Consider the following 19,564-nt stretch of genomic DNA (forward strand, 5'->3'; position numbering starts at 1 on the left):
CCTGGGACCCTTCAGTCCTCAGGCCGATGCTCTATCCACTGAGCCAAACCAGCTAGGGCTATTTTTATGAGACTTCGTTTTGCTTTGTTTTTCCTGACTCGTCCGGCCTTTAGTTGAATTGATGTTTTTCTTTTAAATTCCCTCTTTGCTGCCCTAGCTGGTTTGGCTCAATGGATAGAGTGTCGGCCTGGAGACTGAAGGGTTCCAGGTTTGATTCTGTTCAAGTGCACAGGTAGGGTCCCTAGGCCTGGATGGCGATCAGGTCTGATGGGGGCCTTCCGGCTGCTGGCCGGGGCCTTCCTTCGTTTCACGCCGCCCCCTGGTGGTCAGCACATGTCATAGCGAGTGATCGAACTCCAGGTCTCCCAGTCGAACTCCCAAGGGGACACTTTGCATATTAGCGTTTTATATATATAGACAGCCCCTCACCACTTATTCTGTACCAAATAAATTCCTGCATCTGATTCCTAAAAGATTTCTCAAACATTAATATGTTGTTGTTCACAAGTGGAAAATACTTTTTTCTTCCAATTACATTAGGAAAACTTCAACCTTTTTCAAAATATGTTTTGATGTAGCACAACAATTATTTTATCTTGGAAAACAAGCATTCATCAAATACTTAACTATTAACCATTGTAAATAAGAACGTTTAGGAATCTTCACACAGAGATAGTCTAACTTCTTTCCCTCCCAGTTTTAAATGCAATGGCTTCATGTTTGCAGTATCCTTGGGCAACATGCACGCAATGGACACCGGACCTTTGATTACTCATTTTATTTTCATATAAATTAACATCCTAAAAAATTGAAATAGAAACACTAAATACAGTATTGCACATAGCGATCTTTGTTAAATGCCCTATATTTTCATTGAAGAGTATTAATATACACATTGGAAGGAGGGAAGGAGACAGGAAGACTACAAAACTACAACCAAAAAAACCCACTACGGTTTCTCTGCACTCAAATGACAAACTAAGGTAGGAGACCATACTTTACATAAATACAAACTTAGTTGCGAGTCAGAACGCTCTCTTTTTAAGTTGCTTTCCACAATGGGTTTGCAATAGCCATAAATTCTCCTCTTTATCTACAACCATAACCCCCAACAAATATCATTAAAATAATATTTTACAAGCCACACCTACTCATGTCAGACAAAACCATCACAACGCATCATAAGCTGATTCGAAGTACTCTCAGAAGAGTCATAGATTTATTCTTTTCCCTCCAACATAAAATAAAATTCTTTCCTAGGCTCCTTCAAATGATGAATAATTGCATACTCATTTTACAGCTTTGAATCACCTGCCATAACATACAGAGATGGTCCCAGCGATGTTAAAATACTCCAACAGGTGTGTTTAATTAACAAGTTCTAGGCAGATGCCAATCCAACAATTAGTCACGTCTGATAATTTTATGAGCATCACTTATTTAAATTCCTCCAAAATATGGCGTCCTATTTTCTTTGTGAAAGGCCATGGCAAAGTGATAGAGATGCACACCTTTCGTTTTCTTTCTTTCTGCTACAGATTCGCTTTATGTAGGGTTTCCAAAGACGGTCTGATAAAAAGCCTCAATAAACAAAACACTGACTTCTGCCTAAATGAAATGATTTATAAGAAGGGGGTTTCCTTCTGCTCTATTTTTTTTTTCATTTTCTTACCAGCAAAAATATGATCATCTTCTTTCACAAATATATATTTATGGAGAGCAACTCAAAGAGTTGGGAAAGCCTTCATGATGATAGATCAACGGTACTTAACCTTAGGATAGAAAATACAGACGTAGATGCGAAACTGATATAGCTCACTAGAAATGACATTTCAACCATACACCCGCACGCGGTCATGGGGAGCACTGGTTGTCAGTAGAAAGGAGTCTTGCTGTAGAAGGAATATCCTCAGAAAAGTAAATTTTAGGTTAATGTGTAGCATGTTCAGAATTAATGCAGATACTGCCTCCTCTAACATACTGATTCGGTCTATCGGTGTAATACCATAAGCTTTTACAAAAAGGAACGGTGTCCCATTCTCCACTGGTCTGATGCTTTTGCATGTTCATAGGAACGTACAGTGAAACTCAACCGTCAGTCAGCTGTCTAGAAAACACGGAGATGAGGCAAGGGGTCAAGAAGACAATGGTCAGAATGATGCCGTTCCCTTCCGGCCTTCGGGTCGGCGGAATGTTGTGTAACTGGCTAGAGGGTGACCATCCTGTTTTTCTTTGTTCAGGTTTTCATGCTGATCTTTGCTTTCTGAAAAGAAACGCACCAGGTAAGAGGGATCGTTAGAAACAAGAAGTTTACAGATGTATGGAGTTTAGAGGAGCCGAATCAAGACCTTTTCGTTTGGACCAAATTCCCTGGGAAAGGTGAAAGGTCAACCAGCCCATACAGGAAAAAAATATATAACTAGAATACGTTTCATCTTTTAGAATTTTCACCAAGACAGACCATTCAATAATTTTGAGTGGAAACCAAGATTTTAAAATTTAGTTTCTAATGGATGGGAAAGAGCGCCAACCCAACTTTCTCATTCCCAGTTTTATGTACACATACGCTAATAGGAAAATTGAATTGGCTGTATCACAGCATGATTGGGGTTAACTACTAAATAATTATTCCTTCTCATCCAATGCACTTTAAATTTGGACTTTAATCAAAATGACAGAAAAGAAAGTAAACCATCATATCCTACCTGTCATTAGTGAAGAATGATTCTGATACAGAGCAACTGAATGGAAAATAGCTTTTATTTTTCTAATTTTTTTGCATTTGCTTATTTAATGATTGTGCTTAGCTAACAGTTCAAGACTCATTGTCTTGCTGTCCTGTCATTTTTACATTTTATTTTTCAATTATAGTTGACATTCAGTATTATTTTATATTAGTTGCAGGTGCACAGCATAGTGTTCAGACAATCATATAATTTACAAAGGGATACCTCTGATATTTCGAGTACCATACATACTTATGAAGTATTGTTGACTACATTCCCTATGCTGTACTTTACATCCTGGGACAATTTTGTATCTAACAATTTGTAATTCTTAATCCCTTCACCCTTTTCATCCTGCCCCCTTCCCCCCAAACCTCCTCCCATCTGGCAGCCTTCAATTTGTTCTCTGTAACTATGAGTCTGTTCCTGTTTTGTTTATTCACTTATTTTGTTCCTTAGATTCTACATATAAGTGAAATCATATATTTGTCTATCTCTGTCTGACTTATTTCACTTAGCACAATATCCTGTAGGCCCATCCATGTTGTCACAAATAGTAAGATTTCATTCTTTTCTGTGGTCAAGTAATATTCCAATGTATATGTGTACCACAGATTTTTTTTAATCCACTCATCTACTGATGTGCAATTGGGTTGTTTCTATATCTTGGCTATTGTAAGTAATGCTGTAAGGAACCTAGGGGTGTATATATCTTTTAGTGTTTTGGATTTCGTTGGCTAGATACGCAGAACTGGAATTGCTGAGTCTTGAGGCAGTTCTATTTTTAATTTTTGAGGAATCTCCATACTGTTTTCCAAAGTGGCTGCATCAATTTGTAATCCCCGTCAACAATGCCAGAGGGTTGCCTTTTCTCCAATACATGTGTTTATTGATTTGTTGATGACCATCCTGACAGGTGTAAGGTGGTATCTCATTGTGGTTTTAATTTTCATTTCTCTGTTGATTCTTGATGCTGAGCATCTTTTTATATGTCTATTGGAATAATGTCTATTCAGGTACTTTGCCCATTTTTTAAATTGGATTGTTTGTTTTGTTGGTGTTGAGTTGTATGAGTTCTTTATAAATTTTGTATATTAACCCCTTGTCAGATGTATCAATGGTGAATATTCTCTTCCATTCAGTAAGTTGCCTTTTCATTTTGTTGATGGTTTCTTTGCTGTGCAAAACTTCGTAGCTTGATGTAGTCCCATTTGTTTATTTTTTCTTTTGTTTCCCTTTCCCAAGGAGATATATCAAAAAAAATATTGCTAAGAGAAACATCAGATATTTTATTGCCTATCTATTCTTTCTAGGGTTTTTAGGGTTTCAAGTCTTACATTTAAGTCTTTAATCCATTTTTAGTGTATTCTTGTATATGTTTCCATTTATTTGTATCTTCTTCAATTTCTTTCTTTGATGATTTATAATTTTCTGAGTATAGGTCTTTTGTCCCCTTGGTTAAATTTATTCTTAGGCATTTTTCTTTTTGATGCAATTGAAAATGGGACTGCTTTCTTAATTTCCCTTTCTGATCATTCATGATTGGTGTATAAAAATGCAACTGACTTATTAATATTATATCCTGCTACATTACTGAATTCATTTTCCATTCTAGTAAGTTTTGGGTGGAATCTTTAGGACTATTTATATGTAGTATCAGGTCATCTGCAAATAGTGACAATCTTACTTCTTTCCAAATCGGGTGCCTTTTATTTCTTTTTCTTCTCTGATTGCTGTGGCTAGGACTGCCAAGACTATAGTGAATAAAAGCTGTGAAAGTGGGCAACCCTGTCTTGCTCTTGATCTTAAGAAAAACATCTTTAGCTTTTCCCCATTGAGTATTTTAACTGTGGGTTTGTCATATAAGGCCTTTATTATGTTGAGGTACATTCCCACTTTACAGAGAGCTTTTATCATAAATGAATGCTGGATTTTGTCAAATGCTTTTTCTGCATCTTTTGATATGATTTCCCCCCCTTCTTTTTGTTGACGTGGTATATCACATTAAGTGATTTGTACCTATTTTACCAACCTTTCATCCCAGAGATAAATCCCACTTGACCATGGTGTATGATCTTTTGAATGTATTTGCTAGTATTTTGTTGAAGATTTTTGCATCTATGTTCATCAGGGACATTGGCCTATAATTCTTTCATTGCAGTGTCTGTATCTGGTTTTGGAATTAGGATAATGCTGGCCTTGTAAAATGAACTTGGAAGCCGTTCCTTCTCTTGAATTTTTTGGAAGAGTTTGAGAAGGGTAGGTGTTAATTCTTCTCTGAAAATTCACCTGTGAAGCCATCTGGTCCAGGACTTGTGAAGGGAAAACAGCCTGGCACTGAAGTCGCAACTCATAACTTTTTCTAAAGAGGGCTATTTAGTCATATAAAAACTTGGGTTGTTTTAATATCTTTTCCATTTAGACTACGTTAGACTCATCCAGTTGAACATTTTCCCATTTTAAAACCTAACCCAACTTTTCATCTAAAAGAGCATCGTTTACTTAGTCTGTGGCACCAAGCGATAATCCCTCGCAACATTCGGCAAAACATTGACCGTGTCCACGGGGTCACCAGGGAAAACTCATCATTTGCACTAAGCCCTCGCCTCCCAGGGTGCAAAACTTGGCATTTCATTTTGAAGGAAGAAGTGGGCAAGGAGGAATCTTAGAACAGCTTGTTCAACTCGGTTTCCTGACTGACAGCTGTGAAGCAGCCAACTGTGTAGAGACATTTATGGGGACAACCCAGGTGCGAGCCCTCTGGTCTCAGCAAAGAACCACTCCGCACTTGGCTTTTCCCGTTATGTTTCAGATCCCAATGGCACTAATGCAATTCTAACAGCCACTTGGCCCTGGGCTGTGGTCATGTGTAATGAAGAGGGTGAAGGATCACCCCCCAATTCCTGCTGGTATCCCCATATCCACCTAGAAGCACTCAGTAGATTTATCTTACTTCCTAAGCTTGGATGCCGAACACTGAGATGCTTCTTAGCCTCTTAGGCCTAATGAAAGCCCTCGGGAAAAAGGAGTTCTTTAAGTTAGAAGCTCATTATTTATTCAAAATGAAGAGAAAAATCATTAAAATACTCCATGTTTGTATATATTGTCAACACAGTGTTTAAACGCCAAAGAAAAAAATCACAGGTTGAAGAACAGAAAAGTGAGGTACTTACAATCCCGGAGTCGTGTCTTGGCTTTATTTTATAAAGTGATTTTCCCTTTTTCTGCCTACACACCTCTTCAGCTTCTTTTACTCTGGGTGGGGAGAAGACACGGGAATTTGTGAATTGGAACAAAGACCTACACAGATCACAGCAATTCACCTTACAGTGAGCAAGCATCAACTTATTAAGGATTTGAATTATTGGGGGGAAAAAATACACAGAAATGTCATCTGACATTTGATTTAAAAACGTAGAATGGCATGAACAGACAGTTGAACCTCAGAGGGAAGGCAGGGCAGGGTGGGTGGGAAGAGATCAAACATATGCATAACTCATGGACACAGACAATAGGGTGGTGAGGGCCTGGGGGGTGGAGAGGATGGGAGCAGGCTGGAAGAGGTTTATAGGGGGAGGGGGGGAGGAGGACCTATGAAATACTTTCAACAATAAAGATTTTAAAGTTAAAAAAAATAAAAACATGGACTGTCAGAGCTAGAGGCAAATTCATCCGGGGGTTCTTAACTTGGAATCAAAGGATGCAGAATGGAATCATATACAAAAAGATGAATATTTTTATGTACACATTTCATCCTCTATTAAAAAAGTCTTATACAAGAAAGTGTATAAAAATGATATATATATACAAGACAGCAAAGAAAAAGTCCTCATTTTTCAGGTGAGCATACTCAGATTGGCCCTCTTACATGAATAGGACAGACACTATAACATAAACCCAGAAGCACTAAAATAATTAAATTAACAGCATCACATAAGAACTCAAAAGCTTCCTTAAAATGACTTGAGTCACTTTCCACATCACATTCAGACTCATGCATGAAAGTCCATGGCACTGAATACTTGGGTGGTTTTTAAAAAATGGAATTTCATCAGGCATGGGAACCAATCATTTAATTGAAAACAGAAAATGGAGAGTGAGCAATAATGACATTTTCATACCACGAGGATGTCTTTTTAAACACACACACGCCAAGGAAAACAGTAATGCATTCGCCAGAGGTAGAGTTAAAAAGAGGATGTTATTGGGAGATTAAGTTCTGGCTTTGCTAGGGACATTGGACAACGTCTTGATATTCTGATGCCATTGACCTTGTATTCCCTCAAACAGCAAAAGGGATCCATGATATATCACAGCATCACTATTACTACTACACAGAGCTGTTGCAAAGATTTAAAAAAAATTTATTTAAAATTTCTTTCTAAAAACTTAAAATACTATAAACAGCTACGCAGGTTTACTTCAAAGGCACCGTAGGACATCTACAAACTAGAATCCTATTAATATAAAGGGGTACCAGAGGAAGGAAAATGACCTATCAGATTAATGGTATTTTGTTATTATGGTTTACTTTGGGAATGAAAAAATCGAAGTATTTCTGAAGAAAGTAAAAAGGCCATGACATTTTAATAAAAGACTCTGTGTGTACGACTGGAAGGCTATTTTGTCAAAGAAATGAATTATAAATCTATTTCTCCAGTCCTGTGGCAGAAGACTAATGAGAGAATTCATTTCCAAGGGAGTTGGGTGAATCTCTGGTCTTACACAGCTGAATGGAACAAATCGTCCAATACAGGAGCCACAGGTTGATGCCAGATTTTACCTGAAGGTGTGACCAATGAAAGTAACTCCTTTAGGACATAAAATGCCTTGGGGTTGATATTGTTAGCAATTCCAGAAAATGATGACACTCCATTGTTAACACTTTTCTGACTTTCCACCCAGGCCATAAACCGCCTTTAATCCTTTCTCCAAACATTTGAAGACAAAAATATGTTCTTTAGAACAAACCGAGGATTGCAGAATCCCCATCCTCCTCTAAAGCCACGATCAGTAAATTCAAAATGAAGTATTTGGACAGGGAATTAAGGAAACTTCTTTCGAGGCCAAAATCCAGTATATTCCCTCTTAAATTTGCTTGGAGCGCTTTACAGCATTTGGGGACATTTCTAAAAATGGCCGTCACAAGCATTTAGATCACCAAAGCCTCTTCATTTTCTCTCTGTCTTATTTATCTTGTTCTCAAAACACATTTTTGGAAGGATCACAGGAAGCCGCGTCTAATACGCACATATTTAATTTTACACAAAAACCAATCCGGCCATTCCTCACGGCAGAGATGATGAGAACGACAAAGAATGTGCGTCAACGAACCCTCCCAAGACTGTTGAGCTCATCCATTTATTTGACAATCATTTATGGAGGAGCAACTGCAGGTCAGGCACTGGGATGGGCTCAGTTTTATAAGGACAATTAAACTCAAGGTCTAACAGGAGAGAGACACACATAAGCAAGGGGAGCGCATGGACCGGCCGCCTCCTGCACGCCCCCCACTGGGGATGGAGCCCGCAACCCGGGCATGTGCCCTGACGGGGAATCGAACCGTGACCTCCTGGTTCATAGGTCGACGCTCAACCATGGAGCCAGACCAGCTGAGCTAACCAGTCTTTTAATTCTTTTCTTTTCAGAGAACTGAGTTTTCCAACTATCTTCCTGGAGATGCTTTCTTAATCTCTTTTCTTAATTATGAAACTTCCCCTCTAATGTTATTTTTCCTCCCAGGGCTCTAATCTGGACTCTGATCTTGACCGTGATTTCACTGGAAATCTCCACTTCACAATTCCAACTACCCTTTCTACGCTGGAGACTTCAGACCCGCACCTCCAGTTCTGGCCTCCCCAGCCCCATGGTCCAAATCCTAGTGACAGTATTCTCCTCTCTCTCACCTGGGCCTTGGCTAAGCACATAACCAGTCACCCTCTGAGCAATTCCTCTCCCTCTTCACCACCCCCTCCTGCATATGCAAATAGTCAACAAATTCTGTTATTCATTATTCTTTAATGATTTTTAAATCTGCCCCAATATCTCTAATTCTATTGATTTTTGTTTGTTTCTGTTAATCTTCACCCGCAGATATTTTTTTCCCCATTGATTTTTAAAGAGAGTGGAAAGGAAGGGGAGAGACACAGAGGGAGAACCATCGATGTGAGAGAGACACATGGATCGGCTGCCTCCTGCACGCCCCCTACAGGGGATCCAGCCTGCAACCCGGGCATGTGCCCCGACCAGGAATCGAACCGTGACCTCCTGGTTCATAGGTTGACACTCAACTCCTGAGCCACTCTGGCTGGGCTAAGACTAAATCTTGTAAAACTCTGAACATGTAAATGATGGTGGTTTAAAATAAGTTTTGAAAAGAAACTATTTAGAAAAACTGGCCACATGATTTATCAAATGCTGGGGAACAGAACTATAACCGGACACATTTTGAACTCTATTCAAGGAAAAGTAGTAATGGAAACACAACGGGCTTTAGAGTTCATCTTTGAAAAAGGAAAGCACGTAAGACTGTCCAGAGAAAACAAAAACACAACTGCCACCACATTCTCTTGCTTCTAACTTCTAGGAGGAATTTTTTTTCAAAATAAGAAATGTGAACTACTGTTAGTACAAATCTAACAATCCAGAAAACTGAGACATTTCTCCAGTGGTCTCTTAGAAAAAAAAAAATCCTCCATATAAACTGAGATTAATTTTTAAACTTGAACTTAGTGAAGACATTTCTGAGGACATTTCTAAAAACTCCAGGACAGTCGGCATATTTCGTCGATGATCTCAAACTAGAGGCCCGGTGCACGAAATTCGTGCAAGGAACTTGGCCCTCGTAGCCTGGGCTTCGTCTGGAAGGTCGTCCGGAAGGTCGTTCGGCTGTCCGGTCTAATTACCATATTACGCTTTAATTATTATAGATTGCAATGGTCTCAACTGAACAGCAGTGAGCAAGGGGCCCCTCTCGGACAAGTGCTGGGACTACCAACAACTCCGTGCTGGTGAAGGAGGGAAATCAATTCCCTTCTGGGATCAGATGAGTAAACAGCAGAGTTCCCATCCCATTGTGTGAATAAGGGGCCTGAATTATATTCTGTCAAACCAGGAGTAGCCTTCGTCCATGATCTCCCACAGGAACTTAACATGGTACCCAAAAATGTGGACAAATCTAGAACGTTCCAGTTAGGACTTTTTAAAATGCTTAGAAAATTGGTTCTCAACCTTCCTGATGCCGCGACCCTTTAATACAGTTCCTCATGTTGTGGTGACCCCCAACCATAAAATTATTTTCGTTGCTACTTCATCACTGTAATGTTGCTACTGTTATGAATCGTCATGTAAATATCTGATCTGCAGGATGTATTTTCATTGTTTGCGACCCACAGGTTGAGAACTGCTGGCTTAGATGATAATCATTTAATAGTCATTTGAATAGGATATGGATGTTCCTACACACATTAGAAATTTTAAGCTCCTGATGACATTTTTCTCGCTAATTTGAAATTTCTGATTTAGAAACAAATAAAGGCTTGTTTTTCTCCTGGATCATGTCGTAGGGACAATTTTCATTCTCTATTAGATGTGGATTCACATGGAATTCACAAAAGTAGGTCAACTAAATTGTCTTTTTTTTTTTAAGTCCTGTAAGAATGACCATGTTCTTTCTGTATATACTGAGGACTTTCAGATTTCCTCAGCAAAACAGTGAAATGACACTCCCCTGTCACACAAAATGTCATACGTGATGGCCAAAGCTATGACAAAATCCCATATGACAGCAAACGTCGTCTTTTATTATGAGAAAATGGGGTTGGTTCCTACAACGGACATTTTTCATGCAAACATCCTTTTCTATTTACCTTTCCTAAACTGTACCTTTATTCTGGCCCCCTGTGTTAAGGTATTTCCTGCGTCTCAGTGATGTTTAATTTGCAAATGGCTCAGAGAGTTTTTGATTAGACTCAGTGAGAGATCAAATTAAGTTTTCCTGGTAGTTACACGTGGTGGAGGCTTGGATACTTCTCCAGCCAGGACAATATGTACCAGTAGCTTAGATCCTGTTTTCATAAAAGACTTTCTTTGGTGGGGAATTCTAGTTTAGAGAGAGTTTATCACATTTCCTCCTTGTAAGACTCATAAAAGAGTACAACAAAGCTACTTGTATCATAACGGCGCAGAATTATGCAAGAGGAAGAACAGCTTAATTAAGGAGTGAGATGTGGGAGATACGAGGCAGAAATGGGATCAGGGAAACACGGGCATTAAGGGAGGACAAGGGTCACAATGTTTCCTCCGCTGGATGAGGCCTCACTGGCCAAAGACACGCTGTTTATCCCACCATCAAAAAAATTCCGGAACCCACTTTCCCTGCGGCCAGAGCTTTTCTCTGTGACCCTGTCCTAAGTATGAACTCCTCAAAAAAAGTTGCCTATAACCCTGGCTGGTTTGGCTCAGTGGATAGAGCGTCGGCCTGCAGACAGGAGGGTCCCGGGTTCAATTCTGGTCAAGGGCACATGCCCGGGCTGCCAGCTCAATCCCCAATAGAGGCAGTTGATTAATGATTCTCATCATGGATGTTTCTATCCCTCTCTCCCTCTCCTTTCCTCTCTGAAATCAATAAAAATTTTACTTAAAAAAAAAAGTTGCCTATCATCACCATCCCCACATCCAATCCAATCCAGCCTTTGTCTCTCACCACTTGAGAGAGACGACTCCTCCACGTTCCCCAACGCAAAGGTCAACGCTCATCCTCATGTTCCCCAAAGGGGCACAAGCAGCGCTTCACTCGGTTCTCTCTCTCGTCCCTCCAGCCTGCAGCCCCTTCTTCACCTGGCCCACCAGGCTACCCAGTCTGGCCCCAACATCCCTTCTCCACACTCCTCCTCTCTCTACTTCTCTCCTCTTGCTCACTCTGTTCCAACCACTCTGACTCTCCCCTGAACACTCCTTCCTCCGGCTTTGCACTTGCTGCTCCTTGTCTGGAATATTCCACCGTAGGATAGATACCCATTGGTTTACCCCCTCACTTCCTTTAAATCCCTGCTGTACCCCACTTCTCAGAGATATGCTGCCTGGCTACCTATGTACAACACCCTCAACCCCCTTCAACTCTCTTCCCTTTGCCCTACTTTATTTGCCCATATCAGCACCCCGTGTATATTTGTTGGTAACTTATTGATTAATTGATAATTTATTGATAGTCTACTGTAAGTTGTAGAGGGCAGGGGTTTGGTTTTGTTCACAGCCCCCGTGCCTGCTACATAGTAGCTGCGTGATAAATACTTGTTGAATGACCTCAGGAAAGCACGTGGAGAACTCCTAAGTTCACAGTGGGAAATGCAGGTGTGGTATTCAGGGTTAAAGAGAGTGGAAGGGGCCCAGGAAGGAATGGTTGTACATAAAAAGGAAAGGTTGCATGAAAGCATTCTTGATTTTCCATTCCCCTCGGGTGTCCCAGGATCGGTTTCAACACATCCATCCCTTAGAAAAATCTGCCTTAGATTGGGAACAACTGGTTTTTAAATAGTCCAGCTTCGAAAATGTCTCCCAGAGCAAGAAAGGTGAAGGGTATGGCCTTGCTGATACTGGAAGTGTCTGAAGATCCATTACATGGACAAGGATGGGTTTTACTTGTGTGGTTCTGGAGAGAGTAGAATTAGGAACAGTGAGTATAGGGTCTGGTCAGGCAGATATCCATTCATTCTATAAGCCTTTACCCCAAACTTCTGGGCCAGATGGATTACAGAAATCAGAACTTTTCTAATTCTGTGGGTTATAGAACACCACAAACGGGTCTGGCACCGCGTGGAGTAATCAAACACATTACTAATTATGTAGTAAACATGAGCACTCACTCTAAGTGGATCAATAGAGACTATAGACGGCCTCCTGTGAGCGCAGGTCGCCACAAAATTCTGAAAAAAACGTTTGGTTTCAGAGGGTTTGGGATCACCGAACTGTAGACAAGTGGTTATGGCTCTGGACTATAAAATTCTAAATAAAACTGTATCAGCTGTAATAATTGTCCCCAAGTTTGCGAGCTTCACTGAACTCTCAGGCTAGAATTCATGAAACCCCTCAGGTAGAAAGTAGGAAGTGGCCACTAACAATTAGGAATTTGGATGTGAACACTTACGTGTTAGGTTTTCTTTGATCAGCATCGTTAGGGAACTTGTTTTGTGTGTGTGTGTTTTAAATATATTTTATTGATTTTTTACAGAGAGGAAGGGAGAAGGATAGAGAGTTAGAAACATCGATGAGAAAGAAACATCGATCAGCTGTCTCCTGCACACCTCCTACTGGGGATGTGCCCGCAACCAAGGTACATGCCCTTGTCCGGAATCGAACCTGGGACCCTTGAGTCCGCAGGCCGACGCTCCATCCACTGAGCCAAACCGGTTAGGGCAGGGAACTTGTTTTTAATAACGACTCATGAATAGCAAGACATATACTTGATGGAAATCAGGACATTCTTTCGCTTTTCACTCTGATCCAAGCTTTCTGACGGTCGTGCGCTCACCTCTCTGAAGCTAAGAGGGTGTGCTTGGTCCCTGATTCTCATCCGAGTGTTTGGGACACAGCAGTAGATCACAGTCAGTGGTCAAGTGGCAGTGAGTCCCTTTCTTTTCCTTTATTAATAATAAGCTTTCTTCATAATTCCATCACTTGCACTTCCCTCTATATGTATGTTTTCCTGAATGATTACATGTGATTGGGAATATCTCTCCATTCACCCATCATCAATCCATCCGTCCATCCATCCATCCATCCATCATCCATCCATCCATACATCCATGATATTAAAAAAAAATGCTTTTCCACCTTTTTCTCTAACTTGTCATCAATACTCTCTAGCCTCTAGTTCTTTTATTTTGCCTTTATAAAATAAAAACATTAGAAAAATCAGAGGCTGTAGGAAGTCAACCCATGTACAAGCTCTGCAGAATTAAGAGTGCTTCTGCTCTAAAAACAACACACGACTCTCAGCACACATTAACACCCACGTCTAGACAGACTTTTACAATGAAAGCTTCCGAGTTATCTGGGAGCATCTTAACTTCTCTTAACTGATGCATACTTTTCCCAACCATTTCTCATCTCATTTACCTCCCCCACAAACTTAGAACACTTTAAAGTGGCCAAATGGAATTTCACCAAACTTTCCAAAAATGTTCACCCCCAGGCCATAGGAATTTGAACCAAAGAGGTTAATTTTTAAAAAGAATTCCATCTCGTAAAATTAGGATCTACTGTAAATATGCTTTTATTTCTGATGTGCTTTATTTTTTTGTAAAATGTGGCTTATGTAAATTTATGATGATAATTAGAATATTTTAAAGATGAGATTCTCACATACAGACGTCTACTCCTAGCTATTTTAAATTCTAAATGCATGTCTTCGATCCTGACACCAATTCCCAACTGTGTTTTCCCCCATACCACCAAGCCATTAACCCAACTCTGACACCATCCCCCGGGAGCTAGTGTCAGACCCCACAGGTTCAGGACTCCGTCCCCCAAGACTGCTCCCCCCACTTCAGATGCCAAATGCAGTCCAAGCTGCCACCTGTGCTTCTGGTCAACCAGCTAGAGATAGGAGGTTCTAATAACACCCTCCTTCGGTGCGATTGCTTTGCTAGAATGGCTCACAGAACTCTAGCACTTTACTTCCTAGATCACTGGTTTATTATAAAAGGATATTGCTCAGGAACGCCTGATGGAAAACATACACCGGGAAGGTAGGTGGGAAGGGGTATGGAGATTCCATGCTCTCGGGGTGCACTACTCTCCCTGAATCCCCATGTGCCCTCCAATCCGGAAGCTCCTTGAATCCCATTCTTTGGGGTTTTATGGGGGCTTCTTTACATGAGCATGAGTGACTACGTCATGGGTCATTGGTAATTAGTTCAGCATCCCCCCCACCCTTTCCCGCCCACCAAGTCAACGCAATGGAACTGAAAGTTCTAACCCGCTCATCCCAGGCTTGGTTCTACTGGCCATCCTTAGATTATCTAGAGGCATTCCAAAGTCATCTCATTAAGACAAGGAAAGACACCTCTATAGCTCTTTCCACTTGGGAAATTCCAAGGGTTTTAGGAGCTCCACGCAGGAATGAGATTGAAGACCAAGTGTGTATTTCCTCATTGTAAACCACACTATCACCAGGCCTATATGGTATGAGAATTCAATATATCATTTTGAGAAAGAGCAAAATGTCTATGAAACTCAACCTAAGTTTAAGCTTTATCATTTTTCAAAGTGATGGTAAATCCACCTTAGATGTCCATATTATTTTCTAAAAAAACAGAAAATATTAGTAGGGCTTAAATATAAAATACTAATTCATTAATATGACTACATTATTCATATTATAGATCATTTTGTTTATTAAAAACAACATCGCCCTTATATCCTGTCTCATTATTGGGTTCTGCTACAAGTTACTGCTACCCAAGCTTAGGATGAACTCTAGAATCAAGCCTACTTCCTTCTGCTGCCCCAGTACTCCTAATGTGGTGGAGACCAAGGTCATCTCTGGGTTGATGAACTCGGGGGACCAGGGCCCCCTCAGGGGGGAAGCAGGCAGCCCTCTCTCATGCTGAAGGCTGCCCTTTCCTCCAGGGCCCACTTCCCATCAGCTCCTCTCCCAGCTCCTCTCCAGAACCACTCCAGGGCAGAAGAACACCATGAAGCCCATGACGAGACGGGAGTGAGCTCATGACCCAGGGTTGATTGTGCTCAAAGCAAAAACAGTCACAGTCCCCACCAGCACAGCCAAACTTCTGTCCTCATCGAGGACATAATTCTCAAAATTAATAGGGATTTCCTTTTTAAAAGCCTGGAAGCTTGGATCTGCCTGATTCTCCAAGGGACAGAGCAAGCCTACTTCCTGAGTGTGCACCGGGAACAGCTCACCTCCATTCCCCTCTGAGCCTGAGGTCCTCACATGCCCGGGGTTGGTTAATTCCATACAACTCGATGGTGGCTGTGGCTCCTACTAGGACAGGAGGACCACAGGCCCTCTTGCCAACTCAGAAGTGGCGCCTTTCAGCATGACCCTCCCTCTGTGCGACACCGCCATCCGGACAGGACTTTCTACAGCTCAGCATCAAGTTTTCAATCATTCGAGGAAGGACTCTGTAAGGAGGCACCCCAGCCTTTCTCCAGAGAGAGAGATCAATGAGCTGTGGAGACATGTTGGCCAGGGGCTCTTTCTCTGATCTGGATATAGAGTGTGACACACAGGTGCCAGCCCAACTTCGATCCCTACAGGAAGGGGCACACCGGGTGATCAATGGGAGGTGGAAGACGGCCAGGCCCATGCGGGACAAGACAGAGACAGGGCTGATGGATTATTTAGAGAATGTTTAACATTACTCGGCAAGATGAAAGGGCAGGTGACGTTGATGAAATAAAGTTTTCAAACTCAGAAAGACACTCTATCAGGGATCCTAAGGGTTTTGCGACAGTCTCTGACTCGGGAAACCAAAGCAAAATGAATCAAAATGGAATGAAGTTAAATAACATAAAAATGTCCACAGTCTTCATAGAAGATAACATTCAAAAAGAGAGAGCAGACAGACCTCTGGTGTATCTACATATTAATAATGTTAGAGCTATAACTAGAAAGCCCTAATTGCAAAACAATGTCTTACATCATTTTAGGGAATTATATTAGGCATCATGGGATTTTCTTTTTTGGCTCTGCAATGTCTTTTTACTTTTTAAAAAAATGCAAAATCATAGCTCATAAAACTCTAAGAGCATTAGAATTGGAAGTGATTTTATAGTAGACATATGAGAGATATTATGTACATAATATTTAAATGATGATGACAACAATGATAATAATTTAAAGGTCATTTCATTTTATTTATTTTAAAATAGATTTTTATTGATTTCAGAGAGAAAGGGAGAGGGATAGAGAGATAGAAGCATCAATAATGAGAGAGAATCATTGATCGGCTGCCTCCTGCACGCCCCACACTAAGAATTAAGCCCACAACCTGGGCATGTGCCCTGACCTGGAATTGAACCATGACCTCCTGGTTCATAGGTCAATGCTCAACCACTGAGCCACACCGGCCGGGCTAAAGATCCTTTTAAGGAGAAACAAATTGTAAGCAATCGTTTTCCACATAAACCAAAGAACCCAAGCTTCGAGATACTAATTTGACCTGATGGTGGTCCATTCTTGGCTCCCTCTACACACCCCCACCCTCCACTACACATACATATTCAGCACATGCTCTCACAAGTTGATTCCTTTTAAAATTGAGTTTGATGCCTTATCACAGTCGCTTCTAAATCTTAACCGGACTCCAGGGGGCAAAACCAAGTGAGCTAATTGTTCTCTGTCAAATACAATGACTACCAACATGTCTCAGTCAAATGTTTGCCATTACCTGGGATCCCAATTTTTGTTTTCAAGAAGAAATATTTCTTTTTAAAAATATATACTTTTATTGATTTCAGAGGGGAAGGAAGAGGGAGAGAGAGAGAGAAACATCAGTGATGAGAGAGAATTATGGATCGGCTGCCTCCTGCACGCCCCCGACGGGGGATCGAGCCCACAACCTGGGCATGTGCTCTTGACCAGAATTAAACCTGGGACCCTTCAGTCCACAGGTGGATGCTCTACCCACTGAGACACACTGGCCAGGGCCCAAATTTTTAAGCGTGGAAAAAACATTTTCCATTTCTCTAAGGCTTCACTCTCACTAGTGGGAGCAGGGATGCCGTCTGGGAGTGGAGTCTCGAAGCAGAGCAGTGCCTCAGGCAATTCTTCACTTCGGTGACCAACAAATACATCGTCCCATGATCATAACCCTTCTTCCTTTCTCCCCTTTCTTCAGATGTATCGCTGATTGCTTTGAAAGTGGTCACTTTCTTCTACACTGACAACAACAGACTTCAATCTAAACAGACAGCTCCCTTGACGACAAATGTTGGAAACGGAAATGTTAACATGACAAGAGATGCTCTCCAATGTAATGCCTCACCTTCGAAGGCCCAGCATTCAACCTCTTTCCCCCTAATTACCGATTTCAGTCGGGCTGAAACCAGACTTGATTGCCGCATGTTTGTGCAATTAAGTAGAGGAGCAGTTCTGCTTCCTCCGGGCTCATCAAAGACTACCTGTCTCAATGTCGAATAAACCAGCAGATTAAGTTAGACATTGCTTTAAACATAACCCGTAGCAATGTCACAATTGATCTATTAAATGCATCCTTAGGATGTACGTTTTCTAAAGATGCAAAGCAAAGTCACTGTCCATGCAAGGATGTTGGAAAGTATACCACGTGGTTTCAATATAGTGTTTGGTTTATGGTATAGATTATGTTCCCTTTTCATTCTACCAGGTCCAGCTATTTTGGGATGTTGTCCTGGGAGAACTAGATTTCTTGCTTGAATTAATGCTTAATATGCCTCCATGGAATTGCATAATCATAGTGACAGAGACTTTAGTTGAATGCTTAAGAGGAGAAATTTCCCTTCATTCCCAAAAAGCTCTGCCTTAGGAAATGTGATATAACTCTATAAGAATCTGGAAAGCTCTTTTTAAAAATATTGATCATGGCCCGGCCGGTGTGGCTCAGTGGTTGAGTGTCAACCTATCAACCAAGAGGTCATGGTTCGATCCCTACTGGGGGGTGTGCAGGAGGCAACCGATCCATGATTCTCTCTCATCATGGATGTTTCTGTCTCTCTCCCTCTCCCTTCCTCTCTGAAATCAATACAAATCTATTTTAGGAAATATTGATCATGTGTTTCTTGGTGACATCTGGAAGAAATTTTTATACAAAGAGTGAAATTTTGACATTATCCCACGAATCGAGCACAAATAAAACAAAACCAACTCTTCTTACCTTTAGTCTTTACTATCGGTCTCTTGACCTCAGTGAGTTGGCCATCTCAGCAGGGTTGCTCAACTCCTACACAGTCTGCTTTGGTGTTGTTTCCTCACCACAGAAGTTGTTTTACCAGACAGGTGTCCTGGCAAACCACCACCCTAATCATTCTCTGTAGTGTCCCAGCCTCTATGCTGACACTTTGACTCAAACTCTAGGCTTTGCCAAATCTCCACACCCTCTTAGACTTGCTGCCCCAGGTGGAGGGCCATTTAATTTTTCATTCAGGCTATGAAGGTTGCCAATCCTAGTGGTGTCACACCTAATAAAACACCAGTTTGAAAATGCCATCGTGCCCATGAAACACACACACACACACACACACACACGCACGCACAACACCTACCTCTCTTGTAGAATAAGTTTGTTCTCCTTCTTCCAAAAGTCTTTAAAGTCAGAGCTGAATTCATGCCAGATACTGAAAAAGACATTCGGGGACACCTCCTTCTCTCCAAGTTTTGGTTTCATGAAGAAATAGGCTGTGGTCTCTAAAAACCTGTCAAGGCAGATACACACAGAGCATAAGAACTATGATTACTTTCCAATACGGGCTGCTCTTTCCCCGTCCAAAGGCTGATTTCATTCATGCGGAGTCATTATGGCCAAGAGGACACAAACTCTCCAGGCCCCAACAGGAGTTCTCTTACGGGTCCATGTTAGAGTTTTGGACGCAGATGGGAGCAACTGACAAGAGCCTTCCATACACTGAGAACTCTCCCTGGTCCAATTCTATTGTTCAAATGAATCACAATGTGTCCAACCTATTTCAGAAGTGAGCCTGTGGTCTAGTTGGGACGTCCTGGGAGTGGTGGGGTACACTTTCTTTCTACCCTCTGCCAGGGGTGGGGAACCTCTTTTCTGCCAAGGGCCATTGGAGGTTTATAACATCATTCGAGGGCCATACAAAATGAGCAACCT

At 41.3% G+C, this 19,564-nt stretch overlaps 1 protein-coding gene across 1 annotated transcript in view; it reads right to left on the minus strand.

Annotated features, from left to right (window-relative positions):
- Positions 1-776: 776 nt before the first annotated feature.
- Positions 777-19,564, minus strand: part of FMN2 (formin 2) — a 132,437-nt gene continuing 113,649 nt past the window's right edge. The window contains exons 19-21 of the mRNA XM_023745894.1: positions 18,993-19,142; positions 5,900-5,981; positions 777-2,263 (exon numbers count right to left, since the gene is read on the minus strand). Coding sequence (XP_023601662.1) covers positions 2,237-2,263; positions 5,900-5,981; positions 18,993-19,142 — 259 coding nt within the window. The 3' untranslated portion in view covers positions 777-2,236. The remainder of the gene's footprint in view (positions 2,264-5,899; positions 5,982-18,992; positions 19,143-19,564) is intronic.

This window comes from Myotis lucifugus, unplaced genomic scaffold (assembly GCF_000147115.1).
Source record: "Myotis lucifugus unplaced genomic scaffold, Myoluc2.0 scaffold_601, whole genome shotgun sequence".
NCBI lineage: Eukaryota > Metazoa > Chordata > Mammalia > Chiroptera > Vespertilionidae > Myotis > Myotis lucifugus.